General features: G+C 40.0%; 1 protein-coding gene across 2 annotated transcripts; it reads left to right on the forward strand.

The window, feature by feature from the left end:
• Nucleotides 1-31: 31 nt before the first annotated feature.
• ATP5F1C (ATP synthase F1 subunit gamma) lies at nucleotides 32-19760 on the forward strand. 2 transcript variants are annotated; one of them, XM_004049042.5, is made up of 10 exons: nucleotides 85-241; nucleotides 8091-8125; nucleotides 9008-9139; nucleotides 10950-11154; nucleotides 11732-11875; nucleotides 11987-12051; nucleotides 14227-14382; nucleotides 14715-14811; nucleotides 18933-18969; nucleotides 19618-19760. In XM_004049042.5, the coding sequence occupies exons 1-9, from the start codon at nucleotides 186-188 to the stop codon at nucleotides 18937-18939; spliced, it is 897 nt and encodes a 298-aa protein (XP_004049090.1). In that variant the 5' UTR covers nucleotides 85-185; the 3' UTR covers nucleotides 18940-18969; nucleotides 19618-19760. The 2 variants fall into 2 exon arrangements, with proteins under 2 accessions (XP_004049091.1, XP_004049090.1); XM_004049043.4 differs by lacking the exon at nucleotides 18933-18969 and having other exon boundaries at nucleotides 32-241.
• The last annotated feature ends 284 nt before the right edge of the window (nucleotides 19761-20044 follow it).

Raw genomic sequence — 20044 nt, forward strand, 5'->3', positions numbered from 1 at the left:
CAGCTGAGAGGCGGAAGGAGGTGGGGCCTGGGAAGACTGGGTTGCAACGGTCGCGAGACTCCCCTCGCCGTAGCGCGAAGAAACGAGACTGAAGAAGAGAGCGAGGTGGGAGGGGCGCGCTGGGGAGCTTCGGCGCATGCGCGCTGAGGCCTGCCTGACCGACCTTCAGCAGGGCTGTGGCTACCATGTTCTCTCGCGCGGGCGTCGCTGGGCTGTCGGCCTGGACCTTGCAGCCGCAATGGTATGGCAGCTTGCGGGAAGATCGGCAGGACCGCAAGGGATGGAAGAGCTTGGGCACGGGGCAGGGAGGAGGAGATGGGCGCGGGGGCAGATCTGGGGTCGCAGGGCCTAGCTGGGCCCCTGGCCCTTCGGAGGCGCCGGGTAGCGGGGGCTGCAGGAAGCGGCTCTGAGGTCGGCAAGGTGTGCGCAGGGCCGGGCTCCGGCGGAGCAAGGTCCCGCCCGGTTCCCTGAGGTCGGAGGGCCACCTGGGACCTCGGGACTGCGGCCTGAGTCCAAATTGACGTCTGGGCCGTCTTGAGTTCCCTCAGCTAATCAGCCCTTCCTGAGCTTCCACTTCCACTGCAAGCCAGGCCCCCAGTCTCAGGGCCTGCAAGGTGACGGGAGCCTGAGCAATAGCCCAGGGGAAGGTTAAGTCGTGCTTTTTGTCCTTGACGCCCTTTGAAACCCTCCAGTGCTGGACAGAGTGACCCTTTAAGATTCGATCGAGTCAGAGAGCGCGGCCGTCGAGCACCTCCCGTGTTGCAGACGCTTTGCTGGGTGCTGCAACAGCAAAGGGGAACATCCTAGATGCCTCTGAGGGTGGTTTTGGTGCAGAAGGGACCGTACAGATCTGTCTGAGGGCGGGGAAGGGAAGGACACCTAGCACTACCTTGAAACCACTTGCTGAAACCGTAACCCTGCAAGGTCATGAAATTGCCCCCAGGTCCTGGGGGAGGAGTTTGGTGGGCTTTTAAGTGGCATTTGTTAACTGACATGCAGCTAAAGGGTGCCACGAGCCTCGAGAATTTTAAACATTAGTTCCGGGTAGGGGGACCTGGGCTGGGGGAAATGCATATTAGAAGGCCCGGGAATGGGCAGGTAAAAGTTGGTTTGTGGGTGGTGCTGTTCAGTTTTGAAGCTTGACAGAATGTGGAAGAATTTCAGACACGCTGCTAAGGGGATTCTAGGCTGTGTCGTAGCAATTCCCTGCTCTTAACAGTGTGGAGGATTTCTAAGGCGCTACAGTGCTAAACTAGATTTTCGTATCCTAATTTATATGAAGGGACCATAAAGCATTAGTTGAAATAAATAGGTTTTTCATTAAGCAAATAACTGATAGTAATATACGAGATTTTCAGAATGATATCTGATGTGAATTAGCCACATAAAATTTTTGGTGGCTTGGCCTTGGAAGTCAGATTTTTTTTTCTCTAATATGGAAAAAGAACATTCATGGGAATTAAAAGGTCACTGTAGTTGAATTCTCAGTTGTATAGGTTGTCCCACTTGTTAACCACTCAGCAGACATTAGCTGAGTGCTTCCACTGCACCCGGTGGTACTTGGAAAGTGCCCAAATGTGATGGTGAGCAAATAGATAAGGTCTCAGTCAGTTTCCTGGGACAGTGCCTGGCATGCAGTGGTGCTCTGCGAACAGCTCTCCTGGCCTTACCTTCTTGCCACGCATTAATGTTATCTGTCAGTATTTTTAGAACCTTAGTTTCTAAGTTGATCTTTAAAAAAGTGGAAAGAGTTTCTGAAACAAAGACAATATTTTACAAAAAATTTTAGAAATATCTTTTTTTAAAGCACCTGTAAGATAATTTGAAGCTCTTTTAGTGAAGGATTGTTTTAAATAAGAGCTCTCAGTTCAAGACAACTACTGTTAGGAGCTTAAATCAGAACCACAATCAGCATATAAAGGTCCTAATCCTGACCTTAATCCCTTTGGAATATTGGTTTTAAATCATCAATCAACAGTGTTCCACTATGAAAGCATATTCTGTCCTCTTCTTTTCATGTATTCCTTCACTCCTGGTGCTTAATGTCTTTCCTTCCTCTTCTGCCATTTCTCTTTCCATGAATTATAATTGCCTTTTGAATTCAGAAATTAAAACCACTCCACAGAATTAATTTGGAAGGGGAAGAAAAGACCTTTGTCTTAACGAACCGTGAAGAGGCAGATTTCCATGCTTCTGTCTTGATTACTGGAAGTTTTTTAAAGTACAATTTGTTATTGTTTTAGTTTTTGTTTTCAGAGAGGTTACCATACTAACATAAAAACATTAGGCTTACTTAAATTCACAGTGGTTATTTTAATAGTTGTTAGGGTATCGGCAAAATACTCTAACGTTTTGGAAATTAAACCTCTTTTTTAAAGCAGCATATAAGAAAATGGAAATTAAAAATTTGAGAGAAAGAGCCCCGGATTTTACTGTCTTCAAATTTGGGAAAAACATTTCTATTTCTTAGAGTTCAGTAGTCTCTAAAATGGAACTGTTTTTTAATAACGTGTCAGTAGTCATAAACTACAGATACCGATAAGGAGATGGCATTTCAGGAGAGAAAAGACAAATTGTCATCTGAGACCATGAGGGCAGATATTTACTAATAAATGTAAAAAATGTGAGGCAGCAGAGTGTAGTACTGTATGAAGAGAGAGACTGTGTAGCCAGCCCTGAAGGGCTGCATTCAGACGGCAGGGATTGAATTCTGATTGCCACTTAGCAGCTCTGTGACCTTGGGCAGGTTACTTAGTGTCTGTCCCACCAGTTCCTCATCTGTCAAATATATGCAATAAAAGTGCACAATTCAGTGGGTTAGTGTGAGGATTAGAGTATTTGCAAAGCATGTAGGACAATGGGAGAAATGCTGATAGGGATCCAAATGCTGTATATCAGTAGAGAAATGAAGAGTTTTTAAGTACAGTTTCTACATCAAATGTAATGTAAGAAGATTGCTTGGACTTGCGAAAAGAGGAAAAGAAGATGCAGTCGGGCTAGGCGCAGTGGCTCACGTCTGTAATCCCAGCATTTTGAGAGGCCGAGGCGGGCGGATCACAAGGTCAGGAGATCAAGACCATACTGGCCAACATGGTGAAACCCTGTCTGTACTAAAAATACAAAAATTAGCCAGACGTGGTGGTACGCACCTGTAGTCCCAGCTACTCGGGAGGCTGAGGCAGGAGAATTGCTTGAACCCGGGAGGCTGTAGTGAGCTGAGATCGTGCCACTGCATTTCAGCCTGGCGACACAGTGAGACTCCATCTCAAAAAAAAAAAAAAAAAAGATGATGCAGTCATGGGTGTGGGTTAGTTAAGTGTGAAGGAGTCAGTTTTTGCTGGTGGCAGGTAATGGACTTTTACACGCTTAATATCAGAATTAGAGTCACTTCATAATTTTCTTTTCGTTGAGAATTAGCCAATATTGCTTGCTTTTTAAGTTTTTATGTATCTTAATATACTCCTTAAAAATCTCTCAAACTATAGTTTCTTGGAAGGGTGTCATTCCTGACTCCCTCCTCCACTGCCTTCGTCAGCTGTTATAACAGCGCTGTGGAATCGTGGTAGATAGTGGTAATCCACAGTCCATTTGATTCTCCCTCCACTGTGTTTCTTAGTCTCCCGAGGATCTCAGGACGTGCAATGATTCACAGCTTTATCTCCTCATTTGCAAAACTTTTATATTTAATAAAGGAAGCTATCCCTAAAGAGAGTTCAATTAGCTCATCACTGTTCTTACTCAAATTGTACCTAAAAATTAAAGTAGTAACATAAACATTTTCAGAATTAAATGAAAGCTAAACATGAGAGTGCTTTAAAACACATGAAATTAGGGCAAATGCATAGCATTATCACAAAAGATGCTACCTCTTCATACCTCTGACTTGGAGTACTTAAGGAAACCAAAACATTCTGTGTTTGTCCAAATATGGTACGCAATTCAAATTTATACCATATGGTATTCTCTGACTAGAAACTTGTGTCAGTTGAAGTGTCTGCCTAAAACAATAATATCCAAGAGTGACTTGTTATAACCCATAAATTTTGTGTTCAGGGAGAAAAGTCATTACTACACCAAAAAAGGAAGGTTGGCCAAAAACTGGTATTACTTTTCAAGTGTGATTATGAAAAGCTGTTGTAGTAGAACAGTCATGGCAGGTAGTTTGTGCTCTGAAATAACAGAGCTTGTCAGGATTTGCCAGCTTTTATCTTTTCCTTTAGTAGATTCATTCTTAAAACCAAACCTAATATTTTTCGTGCTGTAGTGGGAGAATCACCTGAGCCCAGGAAGTTGAGACTGCAGGAAGCCATGATCACACCACTGCACTATAGCCTGGGTGAGGGGAGTGAGACCCTGTCTTCAAACCGCAAAAACAAAGATCCACTCTTTTTGTTATACAGTTCTACGGATTTGGACAAATGCATAATGACATGTATCCACCATTACAATATCATGCCAAAGAGCTTCACTGCCCTAAAAATCCCTCCTCTACTCTCCCCAAAACCCTGACAACCACTTCTCTCAACTATTGCTAGATCCTCGGCTTTTCTGGCTTGTCATATAGCCAGAATCATACAGTATTTGCTTTTTTTCAGATGGCCTTCTCTTCCTTAGCAGTATGCACTTAAGGTTTCTCCATGCCTTTTTATAACTTAATAGCTCCTTTGTGGTTTTGGTGAATAATAGTCCATTGTATGGATGTATCAGAGTTAGATTATCCATTCATGTATTGAAGGGCATCTGGGTTGCTTCCAACTTTTGGCATCATGAATGAAGCTGCTTTACATGCTCTTGTGTAGGTTTTATGTGGACATAACATTTCATCTCAGTTGGGTAAGTTAAGACTAGGTTTAGGTTTGTAAAAAGCTACCAGAACATCTTCCCAAGTGGCTGTGTACTATTTTACATTCTGCCAGCCATCAATGAGAGTTCCTTTTGCTCCACATCCTCATCATCATTTGCTGGTCAGTTTCTTGGGTTTTATCCATTCTTGCAGGTGTGTAGTGATATCTTACTGTTTTAACTTGCAGTTCTCTAATGACATGATACTGAGCATCATCTTATGTGCTTTTTGCCATCTGGTTGGTTTTTGTTTTTGTTTTTTGAGACAGAGTCTTGCTCTGTCACCCAGGTGGAATGCAATGGCACGATCTCTGCTCACCACAACCTCCACCTCCTGGGTTCAAGCGATTCTTCTGCCTCAGCCTCTTGAGTAGCTGGGATTACAGGCGCCCACCACCACGCCTGGCTAATTTTTTGTATTTTTAGTAGAGACGGGGTTTCACCATGTTGGTCAGGCTGGTCTCGGAACTCCTGACCTCGTGATCCGCCTGCCTCGGCCTCCCAAAGTGCTGGGATTATAGGCGTGAGCCACCGCACCTGGCCCTGCCATCTGTTGATCTTCTTTGGTGAAGTTTCCAGATCTTTTGCCCATTTTTTTTATTTGGGTTGTTTGTTCTCTTATTGCATTTTAAGAGTTGTTTGTTTTGGATACAAGTCCTTTATCAGAGATGAGTTTTAGAAATATTTTCTCCCAGCCTGTGGATTGACTTTTCATTCTCTTCACAGTATTTTTCACAGGACAGAAGTTTTAAATTTCAATAAAGCCCAACTCATTTTTTTCTGTCATGGATCATGCTTTTGGTGTTGTGTTTAAAAACTCATTGCCAAACCCAAGGCACCTGGATTGTCTCCTGTAGTATCTTGTAGAAGTTTTATGGTTTGGCATTTTATATTTAGGCCTGTGATTCATTTTAAGTTAATTTTTATTAAATTTGTAAAGTCATTGTACAGATTAATATTTTTGCATATTAGTGTCCAGTTGTTCCAGTGCCATTTGTTTGCTGAAAAGAATATCCTTTTTTCCTTGAATTGCTGTTGCTTTTTTATTACTGTAACTTTAGAGGAGGTCTTAAAGTCAGGTAGTGTCAGTCCTGACAATATTGTTTGACTTTTCTAGGTCTTTGGCCTTCCTATATAACCTTGAAAATCAGTTTATTGATATCCACAAAATAGATATCAACTAAAATCAAACTTGCTGAGATTTTAATGGATTTTTAAAATTGTAAAACACATGGAGCATGAAGTTTATCATTTTAACCATACAATTGTGTGCGGGCATTTTTAACTTCATACTCCAGTAGTTCAGGGCTGCTGCAGAGGAATGCAACTAGCTTTTTATATACACTAACCTTATATCCTGCAACCTTGTCATAAATGCTTATTGGTTCTAGGAGGGGATATTTTTATTCTTTGGGATTTTCTACATAGATAATCATGTCATCTATGAACAAAAACAGTTTTATTCCTTCCCTTCAAATTTCTATGCCTCTTATTTTCTTGTCTTACTGCATTAGCTAAGACTTCCAGTATGATACTGAAGAAGAGTGATGAGTGGGGATTTCCTTGTCTTGTTCCCAATCTTATGGGGAAAGCTCCTAGCCTCTCCCATTAAATCAGAGATTTTGTGTGTTGTTTTTTTTTTTTAGCAGGTTGAGGAAGTTCTCTATTCCTAGTTTGCTGAGAGACTTTATCATGACTGGGTGTTAGATTTTGTTGGATGCTTTTTCTGCACCTATTGATTGTATGATTTTTTCTTTAACCTGTTGACATAATAGATTATATTATTTGATTTTTTAATATTGAACCAGCTTTGCATACCTGGAGTAAATCCCACGTAGTGATGGTGTATAATTATTTTTAATACATTGTTGGATTTGATTTGCTAATACACTGTTGAGGATTTTTGCCTCTAACCTCTGCTCATGAGAGATATTAGTCACTGTCCACCAAGGTCATTCAATTAGAGAAACCTTAGATCATTCTTACTGCTTTCCTTTCTACTACGAATGCACATGTGAAGAAGTTAAATGCTTGCAAATCTAGTCTCCTATTGCTTTGCCAGCATCTTCATCCAGGTTCTTGAGGTCTCTCCTGAGGCTGTGGCAGCCTACATCCCCATGTCTTCCATGTTCATCAAAACTCCAACCTCATTTTACGCTTGTCACTGCCATGTGAGATACTTTGCTGAAATACTAAACTGATTTGTGGGCTTATAAACATTCATTTCCCTATTAACCTACAAATAAGATTTAAACCGATTTGCTTTTTTTAATATTTAAAAATATTAATTATTTAAAGTAACAAACCCAACTCATGTGTCCAGTTTCCCCTTCTCCATTTCTCACTCTTTCCTGAACATGAATGCTCTTAAAATGACATTCTGTTCCCGAGAATCCCCTCCTTACATCTCTACTTTGTGCACACATTTCATCATGCTCAGTTCTCCTGTGTAGCTTTGCCTGCAAACACAGGCACTTTGTATGGATTTGAAGGCAGAAAGATCATCTGATATTTTTTAGCATGTCTTCCCCCATTAGGCCAGGAATTCTCTCATATTCATCTTTTACCAACATTTCATTTAAGTCTAATCATTTTGACTTCTGCACATTAGCATTTCAATTTTAAAGACTTGAAAAAAAATACTAAATGTTATGTAAATGTAATTTTTTATGAAACTTGTTTATAAGGTAACAATATGTCAGAGACCATGTCGTGTTTACCAGTGCCTGGAATTTAGAGCATCTTGGTAAATGTTTATTGAGCTAAATTGAAAAAGTTAAGAATCAGTTTATATAAACTACTTTTACACGTGTAGTCATGTTTGACTATATCATTGACTCTGTTACTGGAAGAGGTTGCCGTGAGCTAAGGAAGTTTTTAGAGTGGCTGGCCTTGATTCGAAGTATAGTTGGGCAGCTTAACAAGGGGAGGGGCTTTTCTGTCATGGAAACAAGATAAGCAAAGATATGGAGGTGGGAATAGAGCATGTGTGAGTCAATAGAGCATGTTGACTTCTGGGAAGGTGGTGGTACAGACAGGCCAAATAAAAGGAGGCCTTCAATACAGGGATTCGCGCCACTACTAAGGGATTTAAATATATGTCTATTCATATACATTCTGAGTCCTGTATTTGATAGATTGTTTCTTTATGGGGTATTCTTTAAATAAATATATTAACTGAAAGTTTTTCTTGTATAATGGAACTATTTTTCAAAAAACTGAAACATTTTTAAAACTTTTATCCTCAGGATTCAAGTTCGAAATATGGCAACTTTGAAAGATAGTAAGTATGTTGTTTGTCTCAATATGTGAATTGAGAAAAACTAAATTTTGACAAATACAAATACTTTCAAAAACATACTGCTTTAGCCCATTGTGTATTTGATCAAAACTGACCAAATGGATTTCCATTGTATGTTTGGGACATTGGACTTGTTCTGAAAAGACCAGTAAGAAAGGACACCTGAGAAAGCTGTGTTCTGTTGTTTGTAGAATGATCATGATATAACTAGAAAAAATTATACCAGTGTTGGTGTAGGTGGGTGTATGTGTGGGAAGGGGTAAATCATGTTATATATAAATAATGTTATGGAATATGTGGTTAAGGCAACTTTCAATACCATTTAATGTTTTAAATGTATATTATTGTCTTATGTTGCCATTTGCTTGTCCTAAGTAGTAGCTAGTTTTGCCTTCCTTTTATTAGTACTATTTCTTTTTTTTTTTTTTTTTTTTTTTTTTTGGAGATGGAGCCTCATTCTGTCACCCAGGCTGGAGTGCATTGGCGCCATCTCGGCTCACTGCAAGCTCTGCCTCCTGGGTTCACGCCGTTCTCCTGCCTCAGCCTCCCGAGTAGCTGGGACTACAGGTGCCCGCCACCACGCTTGGCTAATTTTTTGTATTTTTAGTAGAGACGGGGTTTCACCATGTTAGCCAAGATGGTCTTGATCTCCTGACCTCATGATCCGCCCACCTCGGCCTCCCAAAGTGTTGGGATTACAGGCGTGAGCCACCGCCGCCTGGCTATTAGTACTAGCATCATGCTGTTTATTGTTTATCTAAGCGCTCATTATTCTGCCTTGCACTTTAGAAAAATATTTCAATAAATTCACAAGGAAGTTATACTGTAATTCCTTTGTCTTAACACAGTACTTCTATTTTTCAGTTACCAGGAGACTAAAGTCCATCAAAAACATCCAGAAAATTACCAAGTCTATGAAAATGGTAGCAGCAGCAAAATATGCCCGAGCTGAGAGAGAGCTGAAACCAGCTCGAATATATGGATTGGGATCTTTAGGTAAGGGAACAGTGTAATTCACAAATTGGGAAGAACTGTTTCACACAAGGAAGACTACTGATGACTTACATTTAGAGCTTACAGTGATGTCAAGCCTATTTGAGCACTTGACACGTACTTATTTTTCATCTACATCCACTTGACACGTAATGATAACAACTCGTGTAGGTAGTACAGGTAGGGACTGTTAGAATCCCTGCTTTCCAGTGAGAAAAACTGAAGCACACGGAAGTTAAGTAACTTGCCTAAGATCACATATAAAAGGATGAAGAGCCTCTGTTTGGACCTATGTGGTTTGGTGTCCAGTCTGTGTATTTGTTAACCATTATACGTGACCATGTTAACTTTTAAAATATTCTGAAATTTTCCCAGTTATTAAGTATACCATCAGAAGAACTTGGAAACCGTGTGTTAGATGCAAGGGTTAATTTCATCCTATGACCTTGCAGTGTGGCATTTTAGGACTGCAGCGGGGGCGGGTAGGGGGCATTGCAGTGGAGAGCTGACCTTGTGGTCATGGATATGACTCATGATGGTGTTTTGAGAATCCGAATGATGTTGAAGCAGGAAAAGCAGCTGAGAACCTCCATTTTCAAGATACTTAATCACCATTCTTATCTTTTCAAAAGCATGAAGACATTTTTCCTTCAGAAATTTATGTAATCCATCCTTAATTAGTCTTCTTAATGGAAAAGAGATGAGATATGACAGTCTAAAAAGAATGTATATTGTGTTTTGAGATGCTTTTATACTTATTTGATTATGAATTTATCTTGGAAATAAAGTTGTAAAGAGCTGGAAATGGGAAAGAAGTTTCTATTTTAACTTGTAATTACATTCTTTCTCTTAACTTTTTTATGATCATGCTGTCTTATCCTGAGTTGAGGCTATCTAAAAGAATTTTTAACTTAAGGAAGATTTATGCATATTTGATAGTAAAGAAGATCATGCAGTGAACCCCCTATTTATCTACCAAATCCTCAATATCTTAACTGACAGCTGTCCTTTGTTTTTTTATGTGTGTGTGTGTTTTGTTGTTGTTTTTTGTTTGTTTTCTTTTTGTGTTTTTTTTTTGAGATGGAGTCTCATTCTGTTGCCCAGGCTAGAGTGCAATGGTGCAATCTCAGCTCACTACAACCTCCCCCTCCCAGGCTCAAGCGATTCTCCTGCCTCAGCCTCCCCAGTAGCTGGGATTAACAGGCCCCCACCATCACACCTGGCTAATTTTTGTATTTTTTTTTTTTTGAGTTGGAGTCTAGCTCTGTCTCCCGGGATGGAGTGCAGTGGCGTAATCTCGGCTCGCTGCAAGCTCTGCCTCCCGGGTTCACACCATTCTCCTGCCTCAGCCTCCCAAGTAGCTGGGACTACAGGCGCCTGCCACCACGCCTGGCTAATTTTTTTGTATTTTTTAGTAGAGACGGGGTTTCACCGTGGTCTTGATATCCTGACCTCGTGATCTGCCCACCCTGGCCTTCCAAAGTGCTGGGATTACAGACGTGAGCCACCGTGCCCAGCCAATTTTTATATTTTTAATAGAGACGGGATTTCACTACGTTGGCCAGGCCGGTCTCAAACTCCTGACCTCAGGTGATCCGCCCACCTCGGCCTCCCAAAGTGCTGGGATTACAGGCGTGAGCCACTGTGCCCGGCCTCAGCTTACAGCTGTCCTAAGAACACTTGCTTACACTAGGCAGTTGCCAGCTAAATTTAAATGCATATTTTGGAAATAACCAACTGCTTTGTAAATTAGAGATTTATTGTATTTAGTGTATTGCATATAAAAAAATTACTGCTTTTGTTTGTTTTTAAGCTCTGTATGAAAAAGCTGATATCAAGGGGCCTGAAGACAAGAAGAAACACCTCCTTATTGGTGTGTCCTCAGATCGAGGACTGTGTGGTGCTATTCATTCCTCCATTGCTAAACAGATGAAAAGCGAGGTTGCTACACTAACAGCAGCTGGGAAAGAAGTTATGCTTGTTGGAATTGGTGACAAAATCAGAGGCATACTTTATAGGTAATTTAAATATATATTGTTTATTTTCATAAAGATGTAAGCACGAATAAATCTTCTCTCAAAAGTTTTGACAAACTCTCAAAACCTTCATCAATAACAAGGTATATTCTTCGGGGCCTTTTTTGGTATATTCACAAGGGGGTGTTTGTTTCCTTTTTCTTTTTTCCAGGATATATTGGAACATTTCTGTTTTCCTTCCCCCGTTTTCTACCTTTGCTTCTTCATCCAGATCATAAGTTGAATGCCATGTGAATATCAAAAGCTATCGGCATTAAGCCAAATGAGGCATCTGAGGAGCTGTTACAGCCTGGAAATGTTAGCAATAGTTCATTAGGATTAGAAGGAGAGGAATAAAGGGAAAAAGAATATAAAACAGACCTCATTTTTAGTTCTTAGTTCTTTGCAGGTGCTGAAGGAAAGGAATTATGATAGTGTGTGGAACAACTCAGGAAATCACCACCACCCATACCCCAAAAGACCTGATCCATGGTGACAATGTTTTCTCCTGCCTGTCCCCTGTGCTCTTTCAGCAGAAATCTTGTTAAACTAGCTACGTGAGCTCTTGCTTTTCTTATAGGACTCATTCTGACCAGTTTCTGGTGGCATTCAAAGAAGTGGGAAGAAAGCCCCCCACTTTCGGAGATGCGTCAGTCATTGCCCTTGAATTACTAAATTCTGGATATGAATTTGATGAAGGCTCCATCATCTTTAATAAATTCAGGCAAGACAGATTTAGAAATCAAAGCTTTTTTATGTTCATGCTTTTGTTCATATTTTGAAATAACAGTTTAAAAATTATTTTGAGATTTACATTTGTTTTTGTCAATTCTAGGTCTGTCATCTCCTATAAGACAGAAGAAAAGCCCATCTTTTCCCTTAATACCGTTGCAAGTGCTGGTAAGTAGTTTTTCTATGATACATATTTTTTTGGCATATAGAATGGAGAGATTTGTACACTAAGGCAGGCAGTGTCAAGATATCTGGTGGTAGCTATAGCAAATGATTTGGGGCTGTTTCTTTTTTAGATGGAATCTTGCTGCCTCCCAGGCTGGAGTGCAATGGCACCATCTCGGCTCACTGCAAGTTCCGCCTCCTGGGTTCACGCCATTCTCCTGCCTCAGCCTCCCTAGTACCTGGGACTACAGGCACCCGCCACCAAGCCCGGCTAATTTTTTGTATTTTTAGTAGAGATGGGGTTTCACCATGTTAGCCAGGATGGTCTCAATCTCCTGACCTCGTGATCCACCCGCCTCGGCCTCCCAAAGTGCTGGGATTACAGGCATGAGCCCAGCCTTTTATTTTTTTATTTTTTTTTTTGAGATGGAGTCTCACTGTGTCACCCAGGCTGAAGTGCAATGGCATGATCTCGGCTCACTGCAACCTTCACCTCCCGGGTTCACACCATTCTCCTGCCTCAGCCTCCCCAGTAGCTGGGATTACAGGTGCACGCCACCACGCCTGGCTAATTTTTGTATTTTTAGTAGAGACAGGGTTTCACCATGTTCGCCAGGCTGGTCTTGAACTCCTGCCCTCAGGTGATCCACTTGCCTTGGCCTCCCAAAGTGCTGGGATTACAGGCATGAGCCACTGCACCCGGCCGATCTGGGGCTGTTTCTGAGAAGTGCCATCTTTTGACTTCCATGATACTTAATTCAGTCATTGTTTGATAACTCCTGCTCTATTCTGTCATTAATTGAAAAGTCAGTATCTATTGAGGTTCATCATTAGATTTTTTTGTCCTCAAGGATTGAAGAGCGTAGCTAGAAACTGGCTTTGCAATTTATGTTTGGGACCTCTAACTACAATAAAACAGAAGCTCTAGAATAGAGAGTTGAACAGTGTTCACAGCTAATTTACATTGACCAACTCAATTCTCTTGTTTTATTGTTGGAATAAAGTCATCATTGATCATTGAAGCATCCTGGAATAATATTCTGGAACTGATTTTAGTTTTCTAAGGCTTTTTTCCCTTGTATATACCATGTATTTTCTAATACTTCATTTATTTTCAAGTATGTACTTTACACGTTAATGTTTCTGAAATTGAGATGGCTCTACCAGCCAATGGAACATCATTTATAATTAAGTACATTTTTTTCTCTCTTAATGAGAAATAAAGTAGGTGTTACAACCAGTACCATTTAATGAAATATAGTATTTTGATAATATATAGTACTGTCTCACCACTTGACCCCAATGAATGAATTTTGAAATGTACTTCTAAATTTCTACGACATTAAAACTACGATTCATACCAATTTCTAGTTCTCCCACTCTTTCATGTGCTTTGAAAGGTTTTCCCTCTCTCATTTTCCAGATTGATACATTCAGATTTCTTCAGTAATCAAATGACTAAGTTGGAATTACTGCACAGGTTGAGTATCCCTTGTGTGAATGCTTAGGACCAGAAATGTTTGGGATTTCAGAATATTTTCATATTCATAATGCAGTATCTTGGGGACAGGACCTGAGTCTGTACACCCTATACACATAGCCTGAAGGCAATTTTATGCAATATTTTAAAGAATTTTCTGCATGAAACAAAGTTTCAAATGCACCCCATCACACAAGGTCAGGTGTGGAATTTTCCACTTGTGGCATCATGTCAGTGCTCAAAATGTTTCAGATTTTGGAGCACTTCAGATTTTGGACTTTGGGATTAGGGATGCTCAACCTGTATTACACTATATTCGTTTCAATTCATTATTATTCTTTTTTACTGGAAAAAGCATTGAGTGCTTGCTGGCTTTGTAACAGGCACATGCTAATGCTGTCCAGAGGGCTTCATAACCACGAAATATAGTGCAGTTATTTCAAATGTTGACCTAATTTTTATAAAGTTACACATGTGGAGTAGAATATCAAATGGTTTATTTACACATTATATTTTGCTAAAAATATGCTATCATCTGTAGTGTGGAAATAGATGACATTATTAGAACAGATTCATTTACCTTATCTAGCATTAATTTCTGCTCTAATTATAAAGGAGTTTTACACTGAAAAGCTGTTTTTGATGAATTAGTATTCCTTCTATATAACTTCAAAGAAACTCATCACTTGTTTTAACAGACAGCATGAGTATCTATGATGATATTGATGCTGACGTGCTGCAAAATTACCAAGAATACAATCTAGCCAACATCATCTACTACTCTCTGAAGGAGTCCACCACTAGTGAGCAGAGTGCCAGGATGACAGCCATGGACAATGCCAGCAAGAATGCCTGTAAGTACACAGTATGGACAGTGTCAGCAGGAATGCTTGTGAGCACACAGTGAATCTCAGCTGAGAGTAGTCCGTGGCCGAGAGTAGCATCAACAACATTAACATGATATTCCTGTACCTGTAAGAAAGTATATCTTGATAGGTAGTTGATTTGTAAGTACTGTGAAAAGGTATCCTATGGAAGATGTAAAAATATCTTCATAACATTATTTGAGAGGCCAATTTTGGTATCCAAAAATTTCTTATTTTTAAATTAAGCAACAGAAGTTAGTTAAGAAGTTATTCTACTCTAGTTTCAGATTTCTTATGTAATCTTTTTGTTTTGTTTGTAGCTGAGATGATTGACAAATTGACATTGACATTCAACCGTACCCGCCAAGCTGTCATCACAAAAGAGTTGATTGAAATTATCTCTGGTGCTGCAGCTCTGTGAGTAATTGTAGATTGTTGCCTTCAGAGAATTTTTTTTCCTCTTGCTGTGTCTGCTTGTTTGGATGCTTAAAAGTTTTTCGTTTTTGTCTTTTGAAGTTGAAATGACTCATTGCTGAAACTTGCATCCTAACTCTTAGGCTATAAAGATGTGGTAAAAATGAGATCTCTTTGCTTTATTTTTATTGTTTCAGCTGGAAACACTTGGGCTTAGTTTTCGGTTTTCTAAAGGATTAGGAATGGGATGTGGATAATTCAGTATCATTTATGAAATCTTTTTTTGGAATTTAAACAATTGTAAGCCAAGCTTTCTGAGTTACAGGGCTAGTTTCAGATTTGGTTTTACATAAATCTATAAACAATTGCATGTTGGGAAGGTCCAGGAATTTTTTAATCATTATGTTTTTTAATCATTATGTTTTCTATATCAGTACCAAAAGATAGTATAGCCATCCCTCAGTATCTGCAGTGGATTGGTTCTAGAACTCACTCTCACCTCCCCCAGGATACCAAAATCTGAAGATCCTCAAGTCCCTGAAATAAAATAGCACAGTACTACATATAACAAATGCACATCCTCTCGTATACTTTTAATCATCTCTAGTTATAATGCTATGTAAATTGTTGTATTGGTTTTTGTTTTTATTATTTTATCATTATTTTTGTCTTTTTTCCAAATATTTTACATCGGCTGTTGGTTGAATCCATGGATACTGAGGGCCAACTATATACTGCTTTCCTCAAGAAAATTTCTTAGTTGTTGAAAAACTTTAATGTTTATGAAAAAAAGGTTAAGATAATGGGAATTTTATTCAAAAAGTTATTAAGTTGAATACCCACTATGTGCACAGTACAGTGCTAGACACAGTGTTAAGGATGTGATTCTCTCTTTTAAGGCACTTATATTCTAATAGGATAAGAAACATACAAGTAATTGTGATTAGATAAAACGTGTAGTAAGTTCTTTTTGACTCGTTCCTTCTTACCTCCTGCTAATCAGTTACCATGCTCTTGAAGTTTTACCTTCTAACTATCTCTTGAATCTTCCCCCTTCTTTATGCCCACTTAATGCAGATCCTTGTCATTTCTCTCCTGGGTTCAAAAAGGTAATTATTTGAGTGCCCCTTAAGTGTCAGGCCCTGTGCTAGACACTGAGGATACAGTGGTAACAGTATTTGCCTTCAGAGAACTCAGTCTTAACAGTAAAGGCAGACACTAAATAAGAAGTCACAGCAGAACAGAGGTTGCTAAACTGTGGCCTGGAGCTAAGAATGGGTTCTGCATTTTTAAAGGGATATAAGAAAAAGGAGAGTGATAGCGTGTGACCCACAGAGCGCAGAATACTTGCTGTGTGGCCCTTCACCGAAAAAAATTGCCTATTCTTGTGACAGTGTTATGAGGAAAATAACAAAATCCATTCTCTGTTATACACTCATTCTGCAGAAACATTCGACGTATGTGATCCTATGTTTTCTGGTCACCAGCACTATTCCCAGTCCAGTCTCTTACCATTACCATTTCTCACGTCCTTGAACCTCAGCCACCTTGATCTACTTCCAGATCTACAGATTTGTCACTCTTTCTCGCGGCCAGGGAGTGGCATGTGCTGCAGCCTGAAAAGCCACTATTTCTTCCCTTGCTCCCTTGATTCTTCATCTGACTGCCTCCTGTGTATCCTTCCTTACTCAGCTGGGGTAATCCTTTCTTCCAGAAAACACTCCTTCCTTCAGTCTGAGTGAGGCAGCCTTCTGTAGCATCCTGTCTTCCATTTAGCTTAGCTCTTACAGCCTTGTATCAGGAATTGGCTTTTTATTTGTCTGTGTGCTCCTCGAGGCTAGGATGGGACCATATCTTATTCACTTTTGTGTCCCCATTGCCTGGTACATACCTCCTTCGTGAATGTTGAATGAATGAATGAAATGCCATGTGTATTCAGAACTGGAAGTTCAGAAGAGGGACAAATAACATTTTATTGGGTGTATGAAAATGTGGGCCCATGGTTTTAAGAGTCAGGGAAAAGTTCATCACTATTTAAAGTGTTCCTTAAGTGTTCCTTTTCAAGGGCAGAAACTGGGCAGAATGCCAGAGAGACACAACTAGAACTTTTTGAGCCAACAGAGACCTTTGTGTAAGTTGTTAGTTGGATCCATCAGCCTTGCTATCCTAAGCATTCTTCTTCTCTTATTTTACTTTCTAAGCACAGCTGTGTTAGGACTAACCCATTCACAGCCTGGTCACCAATGTTCTATCAGCATCACAGAATACTGTCTCATGGTGTCTAGCTTGATGAACTTGGTTAGGATACTCTCTCTGTTACTCAGCTTTGTCATCTGTAACATGGGGACTAATACAAGGACTAAAACCTTCTATTAGCCATTATCCTTCTTGCCATCTACTCCATGTTAAAGCCAGGCTGATTTGTTCTTGGATCTTAAGTGTGACAAAGCCTGGGGGAAGGAACCACATTCTGAAGGTTTGTGGGCTGTGTGAGATCCGGAGAACCCAAGGGGGTTTTTTTGCTCTTGAAAAACGAATGTTAGGTATGACCTATGATGATACAACTTCTGCAAAATTGAGGACCAGCCTATTTCTTCATTAGAAATGCAGGAAACCTGGCCGGGCGCAGTGGCTGACGCCTGTAATCTCAGCACTTTGGGAGGCAGAGGTGGGCGAATCACAAGGTCAGGAGATTCAGACCATCCTGGCTAACTCGGTGAAACCCCGTCTCTATTAAAAATACAAAAAATTAGCTGGGCGTGGTGGTGGGCGCCTGTAGTCCCAGCTACTCGGGAGGCTGAGGCAGGAGAATGGCATGAACCTGGGAGGCGGAGCTTCCAGTGAGCCGAGATTGCGCCACTGCACTCCAGCCTGGGCAAAAGAGCAAGACTCCGTCTCAAAAAAAAAAAAAAGAAAGAAATGCAGGAAACCTATTTAAAAGTAACAAAAACAGCTGGGTGCATTGGCTCATGCTTGTAATCCCAGCATTTTGGGAGACCGAAGCGAGTGGATTGCTTGAGCCCAGGAGTTCAAGACAAGCCTGAGCAACATAGCAAGACCCCATCTCTACAAAAATGAAAAAATTAGCCAGGCCTGGTGGCATGTGCCTGTTGTCCTAGCTACTCAGGAAACTGAGGCAGGAGGATTGCTGGAGCCCAGGAGTTTTAGGCTGCAGTGAGCTATGATCGTGCCACTACACAAAACCAAGAATTTAGAAAAAGGAATCCACATAATTGGAAATTGAGTATTAAGTTTTTGCTTCCTAGGAAGGTAGTGTAAATCCTTATACAAAAACTTAGCTATGCAGTGCCAAGGTTGGATTGCTTGTGAATGGGTTTGCATGCTCTGTAACCTATCAGTTATTCTGAATCAAGACTTGAATATTTAAACATACTTGGAAAAGAAAAAGATCAAAAAACAAAACAAAATAAACATATTTGGCTATTTAGTAATATAATTAAGAACATGAGTAAACCATAGTATTCGAGGTCCAAGTATTAGTTGCCAGCCTAAAAACTAAATATGGCCGGGCGCGGTGGCTCATGCCTGTAATCCCAGCACTTTGGGAGGCCGAGGCGGGTGGATCACCTGAGGTCAGGAGTTCCAGACCAGCCTGGCCAACATGGCAAAACCCCGTCTCTACTAAAAAAGTACAAAAATTAGCTGGGCATGGTGGCGGGCACCTGTAATCCCAGCTACTCGGGAGGCTGAGGCAGGAGAATCACTTGAACCCGGGAGGAGGTTGCAGTGAGCTGAGATCACTCCACTGCACTCCAGCCTGGGCAACAGAACGAGACTCCATCTCCAAAAAAAAAAAAACCTCTAAATATATTGTGTTAATTTATAGAAAAATTGTAATTTAAATTACATATTCATAGTCTTGCCTACTTGCATGAGCATGTTTTTATTGCTTCTAACCTGGATTGAAATCTATGACTTTTTATAACAGTCATTGAGTCTGTTTCAAAGGAATCTTGTGGTAAGTATTTTTGCATGATGTACTCAAGGTATCAAGTTTAACAATTGCCTTTTTTTCATTGGAAAGCATATGTGATTAACTAGCATGGATTGCTTCTTGACCTGCTTGTTTTGTGTTTGTCTTTTTCTTCTAATATAATAACCAGGGATTAATGAAAATCAAGTTCCATCCTCAGACAAGAGGTAAAGTTCACACATTCTTCCCATGTCTTTTCAGAAAAGAAACCTATTCAGATATAAGTTAAGCTAATTTAGTAATCCTAGAATTGTCCTCTGAGAGATTTAGATGGATGGGCCACTTCATAGTAGCAGCCAACTCACGGGAGCACCTGGGCAACGCTAGTGGACTTTTTTGTAGTGAGTGTGTTGATCATAGAAAATGTAGATATAAAGAAATAAACTTTGAGGATAGAGAATTAACATTATTTTGAGATATTATATATAGGTTGTGAAGAGTGGTGGTTGTCACACTTTATGGTCTCTGGACCCCTTAATGTCTGATTGATGTAGCATAAGCCAGCTAGATTTTCATCTGTCTCTATTCATTTTGTTGTGATGTCATGGATCATGTGGCCTCTGGAAAACTCTACTGTATGCTCGAGAATGAGAATAAAACAGGCAAAATAACATTATCATGAAAATAGTTTTGACCTCATGAACCCCATGAAAGGTTCCCCAGACCAAAATTTTAGAATCACTGGTATAGAGTAACACTTTATTGTGTAAATTCAGTTCTCTGTACCCCACTTAAATATGTATTATTATCTCTTGACATTATTTTCCCAAAAAATGCTGTTTGATTTTTTACTTGTTCTGTACTTTGTTTTTCAGGTAAAGAAGGAAAATTCAGCCAGTTGATTTTGTTTTTAGCTTACTGCTGTCTTTGTCCGAAGAAACTGTTCCTCCATTATTTGAATTACTGAAGACAGCAAGATATTTGTAAATTATCTTAAAATAAACAACTTAAAATAAAATCATTGTTTTTCTTATATATAAGAACAATAGATATAGTTTTTGAAATGAGATGATACTAAAACATTTAAAAATATTAATATGCTACTATTAAAATTTTTTAGTAGAAGACAATTTAAGAGGCTCTTTTGATTTGATAGTGCTCCACTGACCTTAAAATGTCTAGCTTCTATGGGGACAACATAGAGGGAAAGGGCTGCAGCCACAGCCTCAGCCCAGTTCTGTGCCTTATTACAGCCTGAAAGAACAGTCAACAAGACCAGGCACGGTGGCTCATGCCTGCAGT

This window comes from Gorilla gorilla, chromosome 8 (assembly GCF_029281585.2).
Source record: "Gorilla gorilla gorilla isolate KB3781 chromosome 8, NHGRI_mGorGor1-v2.1_pri, whole genome shotgun sequence".
In the NCBI taxonomy this organism is placed as follows: domain Eukaryota; kingdom Metazoa; phylum Chordata; class Mammalia; order Primates; family Hominidae; genus Gorilla; species Gorilla gorilla.

Bases quoted from the DNA above. Each gene is read 5' to 3' on its own strand.
- ATP5F1C (XM_004049042.5), top strand. From the start codon at position 186: ATGTTCTCTCGCGCGGGCGTCGCTGGGCTGTCGGCCTGGACCTTGCAG. The intron at 11,876-11,986 runs GCAAGACAGATT...TGTCAATTCTAG, and splicing joins ATCATCTTTAATAAATTCAG to GTCTGTCATCTCCTATAAGA. The intron at 12,052-14,226 runs GTAAGTAGTTTT...TTGTTTTAACAG, and splicing joins TAATACCGTTGCAAGTGCTG to ACAGCATGAGTATCTATGAT.